Source organism: Eucalyptus grandis, chromosome 3, assembly GCF_016545825.1.
Source record: "Eucalyptus grandis isolate ANBG69807.140 chromosome 3, ASM1654582v1, whole genome shotgun sequence".
Lineage (NCBI taxonomy): Eukaryota > Viridiplantae > Streptophyta > Magnoliopsida > Myrtales > Myrtaceae > Eucalyptus > Eucalyptus grandis.
In genome coordinates, this window is record NC_052614.1 from 51,229,248 (window position 1) to 51,250,182 (window position 20,935).

The 20,935-nt window shown below is 39.8% G+C and overlaps 3 protein-coding genes across 3 annotated transcripts; 1 reads left to right on the forward strand and 2 right to left on the reverse strand.

Moving 5' to 3' along the window:
• Positions 1–410: 410 nt before the first annotated feature.
• Positions 411–791, reverse strand: LOC104439855. The gene has a single exon (XM_010052868.2). The coding sequence runs from the start codon at positions 789–791 to the stop codon at positions 411–413; it is 381 nt and encodes a 126-aa protein (XP_010051170.2).
• Positions 792–5,806: 5,015 nt separating this feature from the next.
• LOC104437636 (40S ribosomal protein S11) lies at positions 5,807–7,747 on the reverse strand. Its single transcript, XM_010050624.3, has 6 exons — positions 7,599–7,747; positions 7,469–7,509; positions 6,955–7,055; positions 6,407–6,551; positions 6,238–6,327; positions 5,807–6,142 (listed from the first exon to the last, which is right to left on the reverse strand). The coding sequence occupies exons 1-6, from the start codon at positions 7,608–7,610 to the stop codon at positions 6,049–6,051; spliced, it is 483 nt and encodes a 160-aa protein (XP_010048926.1). The 5' UTR covers positions 7,611–7,747; the 3' UTR covers positions 5,807–6,048.
• Positions 7,748–13,329: 5,582 nt separating this feature from the next.
• On the forward strand, positions 13,330–17,036 carry LOC104437637. The gene is made up of 9 exons (XM_010050626.3): positions 13,330–13,538; positions 13,800–13,987; positions 14,521–14,702; positions 14,795–15,079; positions 15,179–15,237; positions 15,343–15,379; positions 15,526–15,597; positions 15,911–16,235; positions 16,398–17,036. Exons 1-9 carry the CDS (start codon positions 13,424–13,426, stop codon positions 16,779–16,781), a joined length of 1,647 nt encoding a protein of 548 aa, XP_010048928.2. The 5' UTR covers positions 13,330–13,423; the 3' UTR covers positions 16,782–17,036.
• Positions 17,037–20,935: the final 3,899 nt, after the last annotated feature.

The window sequence follows — 20,935 nt, forward strand, 5'->3', positions numbered from 1 at the left end:
GTGGTCGTGGTTGATGAGGGGCGGGGCAGGGTGGTGACCCTTGCCGACCACAATAAAAAAAAGAAAAGAAGAAAAGACATAATTTTTTAAAATTGCAGAATTCATCCATGTCGGTAATTGCTAATTAAAATTGTCTCAAATGATTACATTGGCAAATTGTCAAAAGATTTATGATTAAATTAGTTAAATTAAAAATTTTATGATTGAGTTGGTGTTGATACAATAAGTTTAAATTTTTTTGGTAATTATCTCGACAAACATGAAAAGTGATGAAATTAACTGTTCTATGTCATTGATCATCATCGTCCTTACAAAATCGTTCGACACAAAACCATATCAACCAAGCTCTGCACAAGAACCAAAAGAATTTGACAAGATGGTAAAGAATCGACAGAAACAAGATCTCAATCTCAGAGTCTAGGAGGCAAGCTTTCTTCTCTCTCGAACCCCCCGTCGAAATTAAGCGCGTAGCTGCGCTGGTCGTAGTGAAACTGGTTCCTCCTCTTCTTGCCGACCCCTCTCGGACCAGACCTCCGGATGAAATTCTTCCACTTCGGCCCCGCCAGGACCTCCGAGACGTGCTGGACCTTCTTCAGGTTCTGCACGAACCATGTCTCCCTCGCTTCCTCCGGTTGATGCGCCAACAGGCAGTCCACGGACTCGTCTCTCTTCCCCCTCCATCCGAAGCACAGCTTGTCGAAGCACCCGCAGCTCGATGGCGCGTTCGCATCTTCGAAGTCTTCCATGTCCTCGTCGCTCTTCGGGGGCAAGGTCTCAGATAACGTCGCCATCATCTCGTTCTGGGTAGCCGAGAGAGGGAGAAAGAGATGGTTTGGTTTGTCGATGATTTCTTGAATGGAAACTGATGGACGTGCAGGCTTAAAAGGCTTGTTTACAGATTCTGTCTAGACCGATTCCTAGTAAGAGAACAAGAGTATATCTGTTCAGAAGCTGGATTTAAATTTAAAAAAACAGCTTATCCTTTTGTCGACTCAAACTAGTACTTTCACCAAATCCCAAATGGACTGTCCTCCTAATTATCCTTAAAGATTGATGAATTAGTGTTGCTCACAAGCGCAATGCCGGCCAGAACCAGATATAGCTGTTCCCGTTCGTTGACAGTTAAGGGGCCAAGCACTATCTCTGTCTTCAAGCAATTTTTGATATTTTGAAATTTCAAAATTTGGTATGCAAGCGATCCATGCTCATCTCGATTCACTCAATCAAATTTTCTTTAATCTTGCATTAGTTCTCAATGGATTCACCCATCATAAATGATCTATCCCTTAGATACGTTAGATGAGATCGTCTTTCCACGTCATTAATGAGACAATTTATTAATTGGATGTCATGTGTCCAAATGGGGTCCATTGATTTGATTCTTTTCTTTCCTCTAACCCCTCTCCTCTGTCACTTACTCTCTCTTCTCTCACTCAAGGCGTCAAAGTTGGACAGCTTTGGTCAAGGTCGCCACCTTAGAGCTTCCAACTGAAGTTCCTGGAGACCAAATGGTGGGGGTCGTCGTCGAGCTCGCAGAGCGGGGAGCTGCCAACATGCGCTTTGATCAAGGTTGTTGAACTCTTGGCAATCGCATTCTCACGCTTCATGTTCTTCGGAATGATAGTGACAGAGAGGAAGGCTCGGGCTAAGGGTTTTTACGAGGTGCAAGTGTTTGTGTTTTTCGAGGTTGGGTGTGAGTTTCTGAAGGATTATGCAACTTGAAGTAAGGTCACTTCCGTTTCATTCAATAACCTTGAGACTTGTCTGCAAAAGAAATGGAAAATTGAAAAAGAAATTCAATCAAGCTTTAATTTATACTTTTTTTTTTGTAATCGAGAACTCCACCACGGACCTTCTATGCCCGAATAAGACCTAAGAGCCGGGCCGCTATACCTCGGAGGAGACTAGCCCAACAACCCACCACTAGAGCCCTACTTAAATCGGTAACAATTATTGATTTCGAACTCTTGACCTCTGTGATGAGGAAGAGACTTTCAATCAACGGAGTTACTCACGGATGGATGCTTTAATTTCTACTTTGATTCCTAATGAATTGTAAAAGCTCAAGGGATTTTGCTTGTGAATTTTCCCTGTAAATTCAGTCATCTTGTTGTGCACATCTTTGTTTGTGGAGCTTGTTAATGGAGTGTAAGCAATTTCTGGATTTATGGCATGGAGCGAAAAAGAAGGGAAGGGGGAGGGAGAGAGAGAGAGAGAGAGAGGGTAACGGAGCAGGGAGAAGCAACGGAGGTGAGAAAAAAATTGAAATTAATAGGCCAATTAGGACACATGGCAACTAATTAATGGAATGTCTCGTTAATGACGAGTAAAGATGGTCTTACCTAATACTTTCTCGTCGTGTTCGGCCAAACAACTGAATCCAAAGCCGCTTGGGGTTTCAGCCCAATCCCAACTCCCACAAGAAAGATCTAAGCAGGTTGCAAAAGTAACTCTAGAATTATCAAATTTAGAATATTTTTCAATTGCTATTGCGCTAAACATAGGGTATCGATTCCTCTTTGATCCTTAATCACTCGCATCACTCTCTTCCTTCTTCTCTTTCGCTTATGTGAAAAATAAATGTCGTTAAATATATTAAAACCCCTTTATTGAACCATAACAAAGTAACAACGTGACAGATTTTTCTTTATCTTTTATATAATTAATTATGTTCAATATAAAGTCGGGGTAAACCAATTTGGTAGTTGGGTAGTTTTAATACTTCCATCCTTTGTACTTGCAATCTTATTTGACATCCCTAGTGCATTCATCAATTAACAATTTTCACATAATGAATCTGGCCAAGTTCTAATATTTTGTTATATCATTTACTATTTTGTCTCCTGGAATGGTCATGACTCCCTAAAATATTGTGAAGTATCGTTATTCATTGGCCTAATCTATGAGATTTCGACATGGAAACAGAACATAAATGCACCAAATCGATGATACATGGATGTTATAAGTAGAGTTTGCCATTTACCTTTTATTTTCAATTAGATGAAATTATTTTGGAGTGAGGGGCCATTTGCTTTCATAATAAAATCTTGACAATTCAACTCTTACTTTTGCAATTGCAAACAAAGAGATTAATTTTTATTGACAACTAAAACGTGAGAAACATAATGCACTAAGAGTAAGAGCGGCACTGATATATAAAATGAACAAGTAAAAATATCTGAGATAAGTGTAAATTGAAAATCAAAAGAATTGGGTAGATTGATGTGGTTCTTTGTATTATTTTACCTTACCCAAAGAGAAATTATATTAATAATAAGACAATTAATGCACCATTCAAGAAAGTACTATATTTTCTCTTTTCTAGAATTCTCTCCATATTTGTCGGTTGCACATCATACGAAAAAAATAAAAAGAAAATCAATGTGGTCACCTCTAGCCTTCTCTAGAATGGCTCCATCTAGATGTAAAAAAATTATAATAAATATTTGGATTGGAAGAGTGTGGAAGGTTAGAAATTTTGTTGAAGCACCAACTTTGGCCGCCTATAAAAAGAAGTAAGGGCTTCATGTTTGGGGTGTGGAGTACCATTGTGGGTGTGTGCTGAGTGTTTTGTTAAAGTTTATTATAGTCTCATTTTTGAAACTCTTCATACTCAATATCCATTTCAATATGAGAAGTGGAACCAACTAATGATATTCTCCAAATCATGGAACTCATGAACGTGAGGTCTCTGGTTCAAAAAGCTTGAACTTAAATCAGGGGCGATGAAGGGGAAGGGAATTCGCATGGTAATGAAGGGGAAAGAAATTCACAGCTCCGGCTTGTTGTGTGATTTACCCATAGAATTCTTTGGCACATCCTAAGTTGAAGAAGTTCTCTCCAACTGAGAGACTTGTCGACTTATCAAGGAACAATCCTAGGCTCCATACCTGGGATTTCCCATCGTAGGGCGAGATGCATTTTGTGAACTTGGTGGATGTTATCAGAGAGTTTTGCTGGAGAGAAAACTCTCTGGATAGGGAAAAGTTTTTCACTCTTCTGCAAAACTCTCTGATAAATCTCACGCCAATACTTCTATTACAGCTGAGTTGAGGTGCTTCACATGTGCATATGTGCATAGACGAAGGATTACTTAAATATGCCTTGATTAGTTGTGTCTTCAAATGAGAAAACACTTATCGAGTTCTGTTTAGGTTGGATATATCATAAAAGATTTACAAAGAATCCACTACACTAACCAGGTTTTTAAAGGTATGTCTACAAAGAATCTAAGACAATCCAATGCCAAAGAACTAGCTACTTTTCACAAAGTACCTACCCTATATCTTGGCAGTTTGTTAATACCACAAACAAGTTGCTGCTACAAAGGAGCTTGGCATGCCGTTCATATGGAACTGCTCAACATGATCGGTACCTAATTGTACCAACCGACAGTCTTAGTCTCACTGGCCACTTCCACCAAAACTCGATGGTCATACTAGAAGTAAGCCAATGACTGAACAGGTCGGAAACTCCACCAGTGGTCACGTAGCGAGAACAATAGATCCCATGGTCGGTTGGATCCATATCGTCTCATAATCCACACAATAGCCCCTAACTCAACATAAACGGAAAGACAAAAATGCTCTCGCAAGACAACCAAATCCATGTGAACCCTATTGTCTATAACATTTGGCAGGTCCACCTTCGCCAAACTCTCAGTACGGATATCAAAAGCTACCAACACTTTTGCTAAATCTCGCACCAACTCGCGTCTCATTATCTAGTGCAGACGGTTGAGCAGGAGAACCCCCATTTTGCTTGACTCAACCAGAAAGTATGGCATCCCTAGAGCCGCCTCCACGTGTTAGCTATTTCTCTATAGATGCTAACTTCAGATACAATTGGCTGTTTGAAACACCCTCAACACGTACTCTCTAGTCAGTCCGTTATACCCAAATCCATAAAAGAGAGACCCAATTCACGGGTATCAATCTTCATTTATTTCATGTTGCTTTTCGATGATTCTAAATCTTTTATGGCAATTCGAACATCCTTATGTCTTTTGGCTTTCTTTAGTTTTTATACAAGAGTTTGATCTTCTCAATTCACTTTCAATCATCTCTATTCTTAGTGAACTCAAATTAGGCACAATTTGGTATTAGAATCCGAATTCCTTACGGTGATGCTTCACAGGTGTCCTAATTGGAGTCGTGTGAAGTTCACTCTAAGAATGCTATCATCCCATCCTAATTTGGTATTAGAATCCGAATTCCTTACGGTGATGCTTTACAGGTGTCCTAATTGAAGTCGTGTGAAGTTCACTCTAACAATGCTATCATCCCATCCTTATTGTTTTTGGATGAGTTTTAGGTTTTTATGCGGTGTCCGAAACAGTTCATGTTGTGATAAATTGAGGTGAAAAGTACGAGTACCATGAAAAAACAATTAAATTAGTATCAACATAGAAATTCGACTTCTGCACTTTAGGCGTATGGACCCTTTTTCCATGCCTTAAGTGCAGAAGTCGAATTTCTATCATTTGAGATTATTGTTTTTCTTTGGTCGAGATTGATTGTTATTATTCTACTTAATCAACTTCTTCTTTTCTTCTTCTTTTGCCTTCAAATTCTTTGTGCGCGCGTACATTTCACCTCAATTTTTATCACAAAAAAGACAATGAAATTCGTAAGGAACCATCTAAATAATCCCTTAATTAATTAGTTTTTCTTCGTACATAGTTGCTTAATATCTTGGAAAAGAAGTAAACTAAAAATACCGGGATGAATACAAAAGATATTGACTGTCGAGCATGTCAATCTCATCGACTTTGAAATTCTTCTAAAAGAGTAGACAACTGGCTCTCTTAGGTAGCATCTTGAGCATAAATTATGCTTTAATTTCTTTCTAAGCAAATACCTCATGCATATATCACCACAGTGGAGTCCATAGTAAAATAAAAAGCACCTTCCGGTCAATAGCAGAACTGAAACTGTAACACAATCCATTCATGAAAATTCAAAACAAGTCCTCATCTAGACCCCCACAAAATTGAACCTAACATTACTCCCACGAATAAGCTTTGATGGAAGAACTGCGCCGCTACCCTTACATCCCGGTGAATGCCTTCTTCCCACCTCCACCTGATGACCCAGCTGGGATCACTTTCAAGACGTTGAACCTCACCGTCTTTGACAGTGGCCTGTAACAACGTTTGTTTCAGTAGTCAGGGGAAGGAACTGCTCATGGTATAGAAAGCCTGAGGAAGTTAAACAAGCAAAAAGTCTTGAATTTAACCTGCACTGGCCGACAGTAACATGGTCACCCTCCTTTACACGGAAGCATGGAGAGATGTGTGCTGGAATGTTGGAATGCCTCTTCTCATATCTGGAATCAGTTCATTGATCAGTATTATCACAAGAGGTCAGATGAAAAAAAGATATAATCACTATGAGTATCCTCCAACCTTTGGTACTTCTTGACAAAGTGCAGGTAGTTCCGGCGGACAATGATGGTCCTCATCATCTTGGCACTGTGGCAAGTGCCAGCAAGAATACGACCCCTGATGGATACATTGCCAGTAAATGGGCACTTCTTGTCAATGTACGTGCCTGCAAACAAATCAAACATACACCAGTCAACGATCCTATTGTCATTTAACTTTGCTGCTGTCAGAAAGAGAACCATTTGCAAGAAGCAACTGTGCATTTGGCGAAGTCAATTATTGAGTAGCCATAGCTGTGATTCTTCAGCCACACCATACACTAACTTCCTCACACATCATACTCATTTCAGGTCTTAGATTTTGGGTAAATAATTACATGCTATATCACTTTAATTAAAGTCCTTGATCTAGGCCTTTATGCCTTTGGATCATATGTCTACATAACAAACAGGGGCTGTTCTAACAGACAGCATTTGCAGCTCAAAGCCTCCGCCTCTCCAGATGTACTTAATCACCTAAGATTGCAAAATTTCAACTTCCACCCAATAAAGAACTCAACACGGACGTACCTTCGACCGCCTCCCTCGGGGTCTTGAAGCCCAAGCCAACGCTCTTATGATACCTGTTCCCTCCCTTGCCAGGTCTCTTCCCCTTGCCAGACTTCTGCGAGCTGAAAAATCCAATAACCACAATTACATCACCTCGCGAAGAAAGAAACAGAAATAAACCCCATCCTTCCCATTCGTTTCACACGGATTTTAAACAAAGTGCCGGTTTCTATTCAGTTCCAAACGCAGTTCAGCACCCGTCTACGGCTATCCCCAGATCCACGATTTGCCCAATTCCCCACGCACTTCAAACGAGCCGGACCAACGAGTCTACGCAAAATCTACCCAAAAACGACTGCAGAAAACAGCTAAAATCGTTTCCCCACCACAAGAAAGCACCTCAGCCGATCACCACAAACCCCTTTTGCCCTCGACTAAAGCTTACATCTTTCTTCCCCCAAACTACGGACCAACAAAGGGTCTCGATCAGATCACGAAGAGAGAGAGAGAAGAGAAAGTTCCCCAGAAAACTCACCAGAGGAAGACCTTGGGCTGCTTCAAGAACGCCTTCTCGGTCTGCAAAAGAGCACACGGTCACTTTCAGATCACGCGGAAAAACGGCTCGCGAGGCGGGAATCGAAAGGGGGAGTTTCCGGCGGCTTTACCTGGGCATCCATGGTGGTCCGGCCGCTTGAGGTCAGGTCGAGCCGACAGCAGGAGGCGGAAGGAAGGGGAAGGAAACCCTAGTTTCTGGAGGCACGGGAAGAGAGACTGGGAAGCGGATGCTGGAGGGCTTATGAGTAGGGTTTCCCTAGTAGCGAAATGACGGAAATGCCCAACATCTAAGTGAGTCCGGGCTTCTTGAAGCCCACCGTCATTGCGTCGGAGTCTGATTGGGCCCTTTCGTGGGCCGAACCTGGACGGCTAAGAATCGGCCCATTTGAAATTTTGAGGCCTGATTTCGGGGCAAGATCGGGACACACGCTCGTGACAATAAAAGGAAGTGCGACGGAATCATTTGGTTTCGCAACTAGCGGGCCGGGTCGGGGCCCTTCTAAGGGAGCCATTTGCCCCGAGCCCACGAACCCGGACTATAAAAAAATTGGGGCTAGAACAAGCTCGGCCAGACGGGCTAGTAGGAGATTTTTTTGGTAACTAACCAAATAGTGTTTGTTACTTTTTAAAAATAAAAATAAAATCATTTTGGTAACTTTTTTGTTTTCGAAAATAGATTTAAAACAAAATCAAATAGAAAAAAAGGTTTTTTTGTTCTCAATAACGACTCTAGAAGCCAGGCCACTTTTTTTTTTTTTTTTTCTCTTTTCTTATCATTTTTTCCTTTTCTTCTTCTTTTTCCTTTCGTCAGTCACCAATGTTGCCGATGGCTGGGGTGATGGGCGGTGGTTGTGAGGCTTGGCCTCATTCAAATTAGGCAAGGCCAAGCTTGCTCGTCCACTTGTTGATGGACCTTGTTGAGATCTATGACGCCGAGCTTGCCCAGCCATGGCGAGGTTAATATTGCTTGGCCATCTCGAGGTTGACCTCATCGGTTGCTAGGTGAGGTCAGGCCAACCCTTGTTTGGCCAATCATTGACCATGGTTAGGGCTAGCGATAATCTAGTCAGTCTTCTAACTTGTACCCCAAGATCCCAAAGTAATCCCGGTAACCACATTATTTCACATGTGGTTTTAGCCATGACACGATATTTTGCCTCTACTGAGGATAATGAAACGGTTGGTTGCTTCTTTGTCTTCCACGAAAGTAAGGAATCCCCAAAGTTTAATACATAAATCGATTATGGACCTTCTGCTCATCAGACAGGTTGCATAATCCACATCACAATACGCAGTCATCCTCATATCGCATTTCCTGGAAAGAAGAATCCCAAGTCCAGGACATTTCTTCAAGTACTTCACCACTTTTAGTGCAACATTCATACGAGATTGCTTAGGTTTGTGCATAAACTGACTAAGTGTCTACACTGCATAACTTATGTCTAGCTTGGTCATAGTTAAATATATGAGCTTCCCAACAAATTTCTTGTTATCACAATTGTGGAAACAAGTACACTATCAATTGCTTGCTTTCTTGAGTCTTATCTTAGGTGCATGGTCCCATGTATAATCTTCTGCGACGACTTCTCTATATGGTTGGTTGCTAGAAGCATTGGTGATATTTAGTGACCCCATGACTCTTTTCAAAGTAGAGATGAATCTTGCTTAGTGACTCCAGTGATCTGATGCTGAAGAGTGTCGCGTAGCAGCTAGGTACTCATGAAGGCAACCAATAGCTTCACATTCTGGATCCATTTGGCATGTCGAAAATAGGAGAATTGAGGTTCTCACAGGCACTAGTCAAATGTTAGGTTGATGACAGCCGGTGCGTTTTCCCTGGCTTATAACAGCGAACCGGTACGGTTTACTGTGAATGTACAAAAAAATAATCGAGTATAGCTTTAGACATTACATGGATTATTGAAATAGATAAGGTCCTGTGAACTGTCGTGTTATATATACGCCTCTTTTTCTTGGCCTGATCGGAGAATTCTTCTTCCTTTATGGTGATGCAAGCATTGGTGAACTTGTGCTAAGATTTTTGCTTTAGTAGAGGGATTTTGTTGGCAAGTGTTTTGAAGGTACTTGTTAGGTTAAATAAAAAAGGAACTAACACTTTCTAAGACATTGAAAATAGAAGAGTTAAACACATTTTAGTAATATCATTTATTTCATACCATTAAATTTTAAATCCCCAAATAATGTTTAATAAGGTTTAACAAACGTTCAAGGGGCACTCTTTAAAATTAGACATGCTACGGAATGGTTTGTTGTCCACATTTGATCTCTCGTTTTTGCCCTGGTGATATTTCACTACTTTTGATAACTTCTTTATGAAGCCCTAAGGCATGTGAGCGCTAACTGTTGGAGAATCTAGGAGTCAATACTGGGAGTATGACCGAGTTCAATTGTGAGTAGTTTGGGCTTGATTCAATGACCCTTGAGATTGACTCTTTTAATTTTGAGTGGAGCAACTAGAGTCTATCATGTGAGCTTGCAATGCTAAACTAGATACGCGAGGCTAATTGAGTTTCTTTTATATTTTCTTTCTGATATAATCGAGTCGAATTTGGACATGGCATGAATTAACTAGACTCATATCGAACTTTTAGTCAAATGACCTGGTCTTGAAGAGCAAGTAGACTCTAAATCCTTAAAAAATCCCTCACATGGCATTGACTTTTGACTTGCCGATCGCAGATGACTCATTTGGCACATTGGAAAGGACGGGACAAGAAGCGGTCCAAATCAATTACATATCATGTTGCATCCAGAGCAAATCGATTCGCAGGACACGTCGAACCCATGTAGTTGGGCGGTCAATTCCAACCTCCTCGATCGGAGCTGTTAAATAGAAAGGCTCAATTAACCCTAATGATTTCATCCCATCCCCACCCCCTTCCCCCTTCACCACGCATACCATTGTCCCCCACTTACAGCTAATTTTCTACTTAAATCATCTTTATTTTTTATTTTTGACTTTTCTTGTGGGTTTATTTATTTATTTATTATTCCTGGTGGCCCCGACATGCCATATAGAAAGATGCGTGTACATAATAAATATGTAATTATTAGCGAAATAGAATATAAAGAAGCGGGGTTTCCTCAATTCAATGATTGAAGGCAACGGTGGCCAGAAAAATGTGGTGTAGGGAAAGCCGAAGATGCCAGCCCATTCCAGAAACCAATCACTCCAATTCGTTCCGACTAAATTATCGATTTTCTTTCCCCCTTTTTTTGGCTCGAGTTCTTTCCCCATGGAAATAAGGGAAAACGATAATTATCGAGATATTCTACCACCTAAGACATCGTGGCCCGACATAATCAAATTGCGATCAATTAAAGGACGAAAAAGAGGGAAAAAAGAAAAGAAAATCAAGGGAGAGTTGATGGAGAAGGCAGATAAAAGAAAGTGAAAATAATATAAATAATCCTTTGAAATTGATTTAAAGTACAATTTTTTAAAATTTTTAATTTATTCGATATGATTTTTGAACTTTAACATAACGTACAATGCTTGTTTAATGTAGCTCATAAATTTTTAGTATATATTTGATTTAATCCTAATTATATGTTGTTTCTAAAATTAAATTAGTGGAAGGATAATAGTTTAAAAATTTGAGGAATCACATTAAATTATTTTGGAACGATTTTGTACATTAAGTTAAAATTTTAGAAAAGACTTTCAGCCACTTTCGTTTTTTTTTTTTTCTCTTTTCTTTCTTCTTTTCCTTTTCTTCTTCTTTTTTCCTTTCATCGGTCACCAACGTTGCCGATGGCTAACGGTTGGGGTGATGGGCGGTGGTTGTGTGAGGCTTGGCCTCATTCGATTAGGCGAGGCTAAGCTCACCCGTCCACTTGTTAATGGACCTTGTCGAGATCTACGACGCCGAGCTTGCCCAGCCATGGCGAGGTTAGTGTTGCTTGGCCATCTCGAGGTTGACCTCACCGGTTGCTAGGCGAGGTCGGGCCAACCCTTGTTTGGCCAATCATTGACCATGGCTAGGGCTAGCGATCAACTAAAGGAAGAAGAAGAAGAAGAAAAAAAAGAAAAAAAGAGAAAAATGTAATAAAATTATTTAAAAATCATACAAAATTATAAGTTACGAAAGAATTTGAGGGTTGTATCAAATGTATTTTTATCTTAGGAATATAAATTTTGAATAGTTATCAAACGTTTTCAAATGCTCAAAAATTTGTTGAGGAAACGGAATCAGAAAAGACAATTTTTGAGCAAAAATTGTTATTTGAAACGGAATGATTACTAAATATATCCCAAGTGTCTTGAAATTCATCCCTAACGTTGGCCAACCCACACTCGCTTCGTGGGTTAGTCAAGGCCGTGAAAAATTCCAACATTCGAGAATTTGCGAACTTGCAAATTTAGAACGAGAGGACCAAATCCACTGGGAGTGCATTTAGTTTAGCATTAACAAAATGGGACAAAATAGAAGTGTTTCACTCTTTATATTTGAAGGCTTTCGAGTCAGAGTTAGCATTTGAGAACTCATTTCAAATCAATGTAGGCTCCATCCAGTGTTGGCATTCGGCGTTTTTGAAACGCTACTTTCAAGGTGGATGACTTTCTTTCTTTCAAATTTACCCTCATTAGTGTTTTTATATTACAGCTTCGCCCTCACATTGTATGTTCATCCCCCTCTTTGAAACCGATGTTCCGCATCCAAATTTGAATTGCTGATTCGACGCTCTACCGAGGATTGCACGAGGCTTGTCGATGGTTGCTGAGGGTAGCCGAGGGCCGATAAAAAAATTGGAATGGCTTGCGGAGGCCCGAGTTCGTATGGGTCTAGTTCGTGAGGTCCTGGGCATTACCTTGCTTGGGCCACCCAGGGTTGCATGACTCCAGCATTATCTCGGCCGACTTTTTCAATGATTCGAAGTTAGTCATCGATCAATTTGCTTTGCTTCCATCAGCTCTGCTTTCACGAATAGGCATTCCCTCCCCTGTTTTCTTCTTCTATTCCCCTTCAAAGCTACTTTGCAAGAGAATTACCAAATGCCTCATACCCAAACGATATCTGGTTTGAACAAATACTTCTTGAATAAAAAATTCTTTATAGAAAAATCTTTTCCTCGAAACTCTCCCAAACGCAGTGCAAAGCCCCCGCCAATGTTTTCTTGGAGCTAATATCCTAGGACGTGAGGGGTTCAGATCATCGTCGTGATCATCAGCGCCGAAACGACCTGTCCTCGGAGTCAGTGAAGGGGGATTAGAGTGGTTGCCAGCAGCCAGTCATGATGGGATGAGAGCCGGAGATCAAGGGGCCCTCTGGCTGTGGGGTTCGAAAAGTCAAAAGGAACAGCAGCTATGTTGTCAAAAAAGTCCAGTTTTCGAGAAAACAGAAAAACTGCCACTGAAAAGTAGACACATTCTTTTGTCCTTCCCGAGTAAGATGCCCCATCCCCCCCCCCCCAAAAAGAAATTTTTTTTTTTCTCGTGAAAATTAACAGCACTTGAATGTTAATTCTTTGCCATAAAAAACAAGGGGGGGCGGCGAATAGCCTTGTAATATATCATTATAACGGATTTACTCTAAATAATTTTTTTCTTGTGACATGATATGTAATATATTTGCTTTTTACCAAAATTTCATTAATTTTTTCTTGTTTTTTAACATCTATATAGGCAAATTTTTAACGATTCTGATTAATAAAAATGATGTTTTCAACGGCTGAATCCACCGACCAAAAACAAAAAAAAAACGGCTGAATCCCAAAAACAGAAAGTGGGAAAAAGATTTGAGATATTTCCAAGGGCATTGTCGGAAACCGGAACAAGCGTTTTGTACACGAAACCTGAATTCGGAAAGCTCCCACGGAGACTGATGACCGCAGTCAACTCAGCAGCTTCTTCAACCTTTTGCTCTGCAACTGGTGAACTTTCCCCCCTTGCCTTGTCTGCTTGTCTCTCGCCATGACTCTGCAGCTCTTTCTTGCTCCCGCTCTGTTCCTCCTTTCTTCCCCAGCTTTCGCCTCTTCCTCGCATGGAGATTCTCTCTTTCGACCCTTTGAAGCACCTTCACCTTCAGGTACTACTCTCTGTCTCTTCTGGGTCTGTCGTCATTGCATTTACGTTTGTTTGCAGCAAAAGCAAAAGAAAATCTCAAGGAAGCTTCAAAGCTTACGTTTTGGTTAAACCCGGCTCGAGATGTTTGTGTTCCTTCAGTCTAAAACGTCTTCTTTTCGCAAATGGCTCGTAAAATTTCGATCTTTCCGGCCCACATCTTGATCCTGTTGTAGGAACTAGTCACTGCTGGTGTGAAAGTGTTACTTTCTCTTGCTTTTGGCAGGTTGGGACAGGGAAAGCAAAGCCAAGTTACAGGGGCCGACCGCGCGGGAGTACGTTATAGGACCGAGTACTGATCACTCGAACACGATGTCTGCTTTGGCTGCACAGAGGACTTACCGGAAAGACCCTCTCGATGGGTTCAAAAGATACACAGGGGGGTGGAACCTGAAAGACCATCATTACTGGGCCGTGAGTAGTATTTTTGCCTAGATTGTGCATGTCTTTGCTTTTCTTGTTATGGCAATGCTGAAGCAAATTCACACTTGGGCCAGTGGAAGACTAGGCAAAAAAAAAAAACCGTCAGCTGACTTGAAAGAAGACCCATCAAAAGCTCCTGAGTTTTGGTGAAACCTGTGCAGTGCGTGCCAACCACTGTCCAATAGTATGACTTTTTAGTGTATTCTGTTCATGGCTTATGAACGATATAGCAGATGCGTGGAGGATGCTGCGGTGCTGCTTATCCAATGAACCTATTTGGGGAAGCTATCATAGTGGTAGAAGTTTGATATGATGGGGTCGAAGCATGTTTGTCTGGGAGATCTTACTTTAGTTTGCATATTCAGAGTAAAAGGATTCCTGAGATTGTGCTCGTTGACCCATCGATCGCGACACATATCCTGTTATCATGCAGTATCATTTGCATTAATTTATATATGTTAAGTTCTCTTGAAACTGGATTGGACGGCTAACGATGTCTTCCCTCTAATTTTGTCTGAGTGCAGTCTGTGGGTTTTACTGCAGCTCCGGTGCTTGTCATTGCGGCGATGTGGTTCCTCTGCTTCGGTGTTTGGTTGTTGGTCATGGTTTGTTGTTCTTGCAGTAGAAGGCAGCCCGATAAACAAAAGAGTGCTGCTGCTTATCAATTCTCTCTTATTTTGCTCGTCATTTTCGGCATTGCTTCAATGTACATCTCTCTCTCTCTCTCTCTCTCTCTCCTCTCCCTCTCGCAGAGTAGACAAATCAAGTCAAGAAGACTGACTTTACATTCTGCAACAGCATTGGAGGCATTGTTCTCTATGCTGGTCAGGGGAGATTCCACAAAACCACGAGCAGGGCATTGGAGTATGTTGTGAATCAGGCTGATCTCACTGTAGAGAAACTGAAAGACGTGTCAGATAATATTGCCCAAGCCAAGCAGGTTGGAGTCGATAAAGTTTTCTTGCCTCCTAGTGTTCAGACTGATATTGACCAGATTGAAGCAAAAAACGACTCATCAACTAATGCCCTTGCTGGCCAAACTGTTGAGAATTCTGAGGATATGCGGCATCTCCTGGATTCAGTGTACGAGGGATTACCTGGCTCTCTTTTGTATATCCTGGTGCTTTCAACATGTTACTCTCTTAAGTACTAGGCTTGAAAGACTAACTCAATTTATTGCAGGAGACTGGCACTTATCTCAGCAGCTGCATTCATGCTTTCCTTGACGCTGATCGGATTCTGTAAGGCCTTCTCCACGATCAAGATGCCTTTTTGGGTTAAAAATACTGCCTTATTTGATTCCATCTTATCCGAGTCTTGTTCTGTGTTTTGATTTCGTGATGCAGTGCTATCGGTCATTCGGATGCCATTTCTTGTGTACATGTAAGTGAAGAGTGACTTGTAGAAGTTGCTTCCACATGGGGATCAAATCAGCCTTTTCTCTTGTGGTTTTCTTGGGGCATTTGGATTGCAAGCTTATGGACAATTAGTTCTAATCGACAATTAACCGTTCTTTGAAAATTATGCAGCCTAGTGATAGTTGGATGGCTACTTGTTTCTGGCAGTTTTATCTTATCCGGCACATTTCTGGTCCTCCATAAGTAAGTTTTCATCTGTGTATTGAAATTCAAATCCTTTCTGATTGAGTTCTCTGAAACGATTTGCATTATCATATCGTGCATTGGGTACCGGAAGTGACTATAGGTACTCATCCATAAGATGAAAAATATCGCGACACTACCCTTTTTTTGTATTGACCTATCTTATTCTCAGAGAGTGAATTCCTCTGTTTCTTGTTCTATGTATATAGCCTCCATTTGGTTATTGTCTCCCTTTTTTTTCCTCTGTCGACAACACCACCAGCGGATGCAGATGTTGTATAAGAAGACCTAACTTAAGTTCTTGCTATGTTAGTGTGGCTGGAGACACTTGTGTAGCGATGGGTGAATGGGTTCAATACCCTTCAGCACACACTGCTTTAGATGAAATACTTCCCGTCATGGATGACGTGACTGTCCAAGCAACAAAACAACTAAGCAAGGAAGTGACTTATCAGCTCGTTGAGGTGGTCAACCAGGTCATCACCAACGTTTCCAACCTCAATTTCTCTCCCAACTTCCCGACAATGTACCTCAATCAATCTGGTCCTCCAGTGCCAATCCTCTGTAATCCTTTTCACTCCGATCTGACGGATCGAGCTTGCTCATCTGGTGAAGTAGACCTCAACAATGCAACAGAGGTATTCTCTCTCTGCCCAATATGCATATCCATTAAACCTGAGCATTGAAGAAAGATTATCAGTGCTTCCATTGGAGGAATACTGAGATAGGCTTTGGGAATCCAAAGATAAATTGCATTCCTTTATGTGGGGAATGTAATTGTTGTAAACATATTTATGCAGGTCTGGAGGGGCTTTGTCTGTCAGGCTTCAGCGACAGGAATCTGCATGACGACAGGACGCTTGACACCATCATTCTATGATCAGATGTCAGCTGCAGTGAATGTGAGCTACGGGCTGTATAACGACACTCCTTACCTAATCGACCGACAAGACTGCACATTCGTCCGCCAAACATTCAGAGAAATACATGAGAAGTATTGTCCCGGTTTGCAGCAATACAGCAAATGGGTGTATGTTGGTTTAGTGATCGTCTCCACTTCGGTGATGCTCTCTCTCATGTTGTTTCTTCTGTGTATTGACGGGAGCACCACGGGTATGTCTATACGAAGGAATTTGATGAGCACAAACATTCTCAGTGAAACTGCAGGGTGTGTGGACCGATGATTCCGATCAGAATGGCTCGGAATGCAACTTGGAGTTTCGAGTTCCGACAGTTTGGTGTTGTGTCCTTGTGAAATATCCGATGATCAGTTCTTCTGGACCTTGTGACTGTACCTTTTATTGCCTGAAGCTAAAATGTGGGAAATTGTAAGATTTCTGGTCTGAATGCACAATCTAGCACGCATCTCGCATTCCTCTTGTATGTTATGCAGATCTCAAAATTACGGTACTAAATCGAGTGGATCATTTGTCGGAAAACACTCCATCTCTCGCCAAAAGTTACATCACTCCAGTGCATAGTAGTAGCCAAATTGGCCACCTACATCATTCTCAAGAGAACTTAAACGAGTGCTTGAGCTCATGGGATAAGGCATTAATATTGGTAGTTTGTTTGTAAAACAAACTAAGAGTTGTTTTGTACTATATTGAAAAGATTTGAGTGTATATGTAGACGAGATTTGACATTAATCAATAATTATTCTTTCTATTTATTAAAATTCGGATTTATTTTTACCAAAAAAAATAATAATGACAAAGTCTTGTTGAAATAGTGCAACTATTAACGAAAGAGTTATAGTTATTTTTTTATTTATTTAATTCGAATTTTATTATATCTTTCAACATTTATCTTAAAATTCATGTCTGTTAAGATATAATTTCTTAAATTTTGAAAGGTTGTGTCTATACAAATATAACTTCTTCTTCTTTTTTCTATAATTCATTGAATGTGTATGCTCAATTATAATCTTTCTCTATTAGTTTTATTTAAAGATATGACCATCTTTCACAATTTTTTTCCCTCGAGAGATTCTTACGTAGTATTCTCATTCGAGACTTTATTATATTCCGGAGAAAATTTGTCAACAATCGTTAGTAACGTTGCGGGGGGTAAATAATTCTTTAAAGAAGATGATATCATGCCTCAAAGTCTAAATTCATTATTCTTCCTAATCGTTCCTCGTATTTCCCCGACAATTGATTCCATGGATTCTTCTTCTCAGTTATGCATTCATAGACAATCATCTTGAGAGCGGGCATCGACATGCCCATAATGCTCCAATGATTTCAATGTCCGGTGGAGGCAATGCATGTCTCGAGCTGGTCTGCCCGGTTGGCGACCGCAATCACAAGCGTCCACGTGAATGCTTCCGAAGTTGTGCTGCAGTGTCACAAACATGTGTTCTATCCATGACGGCCCGCAAACGTGGATGAATATTCTCTACAGCACATTGCGACAAATCTCATCCGATATTTCTTACGTTAGAGAGAGAGAGAGAGAGATATTTCTCTCTTGGGCACCATCATGTATCTTGCATATTACATTTTTTTTTTCCATGATCACTACAAGATCATTGAGGTGAGTTGATGTTAATCAATCACCATGGACCAAATTCATCTCTATCTTATGATTGAAGCCAGGATGACCTTATCGAATTAATGAATTCGCAACAAAACCCCCTTTCTTGTCATTCGACTTTAGAATTCGGGCCTTGCAGAAAACTTCCAAGGCACCCAGAATATCGACTCCTATCATAAGAGCACGTTCCCACTCGATCACATCCATATTGTGTCCGGCCGTCCCGAAACCACGAGGCAAAGCGACCTAAATAGAAGCAACAAAAATGCGTCTTGTCCCATTTGAACCGTATCTTAGACCCTATCTGATCAGGTTCTTCCGCAGATTCAAACAAGGCAGCAACAAGACTCCGCAAGTAAACACGTTGTTGATGAAACAGCAGCAAGCGCTGGCCATTCAAAGACAAAAGGGTCATGGCGAAAACGAGGGAGGAGCCCCGCTCGCATCATCTCAAAATGCCCCCGCCATCTCTACCTCACCATTACTTCATCTCGCATACAATGAGGATTAGATGTAAGCAAGAAGACCCAGTTCGAGTCGCTTTCACGTATCCACAACAGCTGTCGTCTCGTAACGCCTCGATGATATTTTATGGACATTATAGCCCGGGATTTGCGTTGCCTCCTGCCATCATCCGCCTCGGTTCTGTCGACGCCTGGGTGCAATACTTTAAAGAGATTCCATGATGATCTGATCTTATTTCCGAATACCTTTAGGTAAATGGGGTGCAATGTTGTTTGTAAAAGAGACAACTTTTGCCAAAATACCGTTTGGTAAAATTTACATTTATAATTAACTTTTATTAAATTAAAAAGCAAAAATATGTTTTTGTTTTTATAAAAAATATAAACAAATAAACATAAAATATATTTATTAAGCATAAAAAATATATAAAAATAGATATGTTTATATAAATATATATTTATATAAAAGCAATCGGAGAAAAAAATAGATATGTTTATATATATAAATATATATCTATTTATTAAACATAAAATATATTTATATAAAAATGGATATGTTTATATCTATATAAAATATATAAAAATATATAAATATATATTTTATATAAATATATATTATATTTTTATAAATATATATTTATTAAACATAAAATATAAAAAATAGATATGTTTATATTTTTTATATAAAAATACACATAAAATATATGTTTATATATTTATGCCAGACCGCCGGGAATTCGGCTGGCGAACCGCCCTTTGAATAAAAAATATGTTTATGTTTTTTATATAAACATATTTTTATATAAAAAAATATGAAAATATAAACATAAAATATATATAAAAAAATAGATATGTTTATATTTATAAATATATATTTATTTATTAAACATAAAATATATTTATATAAAAAATGGATATGTTTATATCTATATAAAATATATATAAACATAAAATATAAAAAAAATAGATATGTTTATATATTTATATAAAATATAAACATATTTATTTTTATATAAAAATATAAACATATTTATTTTTATATAAATAGATTTATTTTTATATTTATTTTTATTCGAGGGTCAATGGAGAAGGTTTGATGAATTGGACAGGTGCCAACTCGATCAAATTGATCCTTTCATTCCAAGCGAAAATGAAAGAGAAGTATCCACAGGTTCCTTCGCATTTGCTGATTTTTTCCTTTTTTATCCGTGGCAACAAAGTTAAATATCTGGCGTTGAAGGATGGATCAGTATGCGTGGACTCGACGATAAGTTTAGGAATATGCAATGGCTGAACTGGCCTGGAAAAAGAAAGGAAAAAAATGGGGGCATGACATAAACAAGGGGCATGGGACGTGATCGGTCGGTGTCAAAGAATTAGCAAATATATTAATGTCGGAGTCATTATCGAATGAATAGTATGAGTAAAATGAACTATCCAAATTGGTTGGTTCCAGATAGTTCTTATGTGAATCGGTCTGATTTTTGCTTTCATAAAATTGGAACCAGTGAATATTGATTTGACAAATATATTAATGTCGAAGTCATTATCAAATGAATATGATGAGTAAAAAGTCGGATATTTGATATTATAATTCGATCTATGAAGTTTACAAGCTATATTGATTACCATGGAATGTGTGAGTTTTGATTAGCAAGCAATTGAAATTGCAATTTCGTGAAAACCATTAGCAATTTGAAAGTAACGGTAGGATTTTAAGATCATGTTTTTCTTTTGTTCGGTTCATTGCTTTATAAGATATGATTTGACTGAGCAACAGACATTCGAAAGCGTGGAAAGCGGCAAAGTGAGGAAGGCACGACGCCGGGTGGGGGCAAGAAGGTCAGTGATTGGTGCAGGGGAATGCGGGGCACGATTGCGATCCCGGTCAAAAAGGCAGCTCCAATCTCCATGGTCCGGAGCCCCCGGGGGTAGCCGTTGATCTTGGACCGGGCCTGTCGTGCTGACGAATCTCATGACCCAACTGATTGCCGACGTCGAGTTGAACATGTAGAAATAGACATTCGACAGCTTTGAATCGTAGGAGCACGATGGATGACCCTCGTGATGGGCACGGGCTCGCGTACTGATTTCAGATACTAATTTCTTGAGGTTGGGATAAGGTACGGATGGAAACTGTGATAGGAATTTGAAACCTGATCAAATTGGACTGAATGGAACTGTACCTCCTCACTTTTTGTGATTTCGTTTTGAGCATAACTGTTAGATCGAGATATGAATGGTGAATTAGAATCTCAAATTCAAAAATCGTGACTCGAGAGCTAAATTGCATTTAATACATTCTAGCTGTATACCTAAGCTTAGAATTGCAAAAT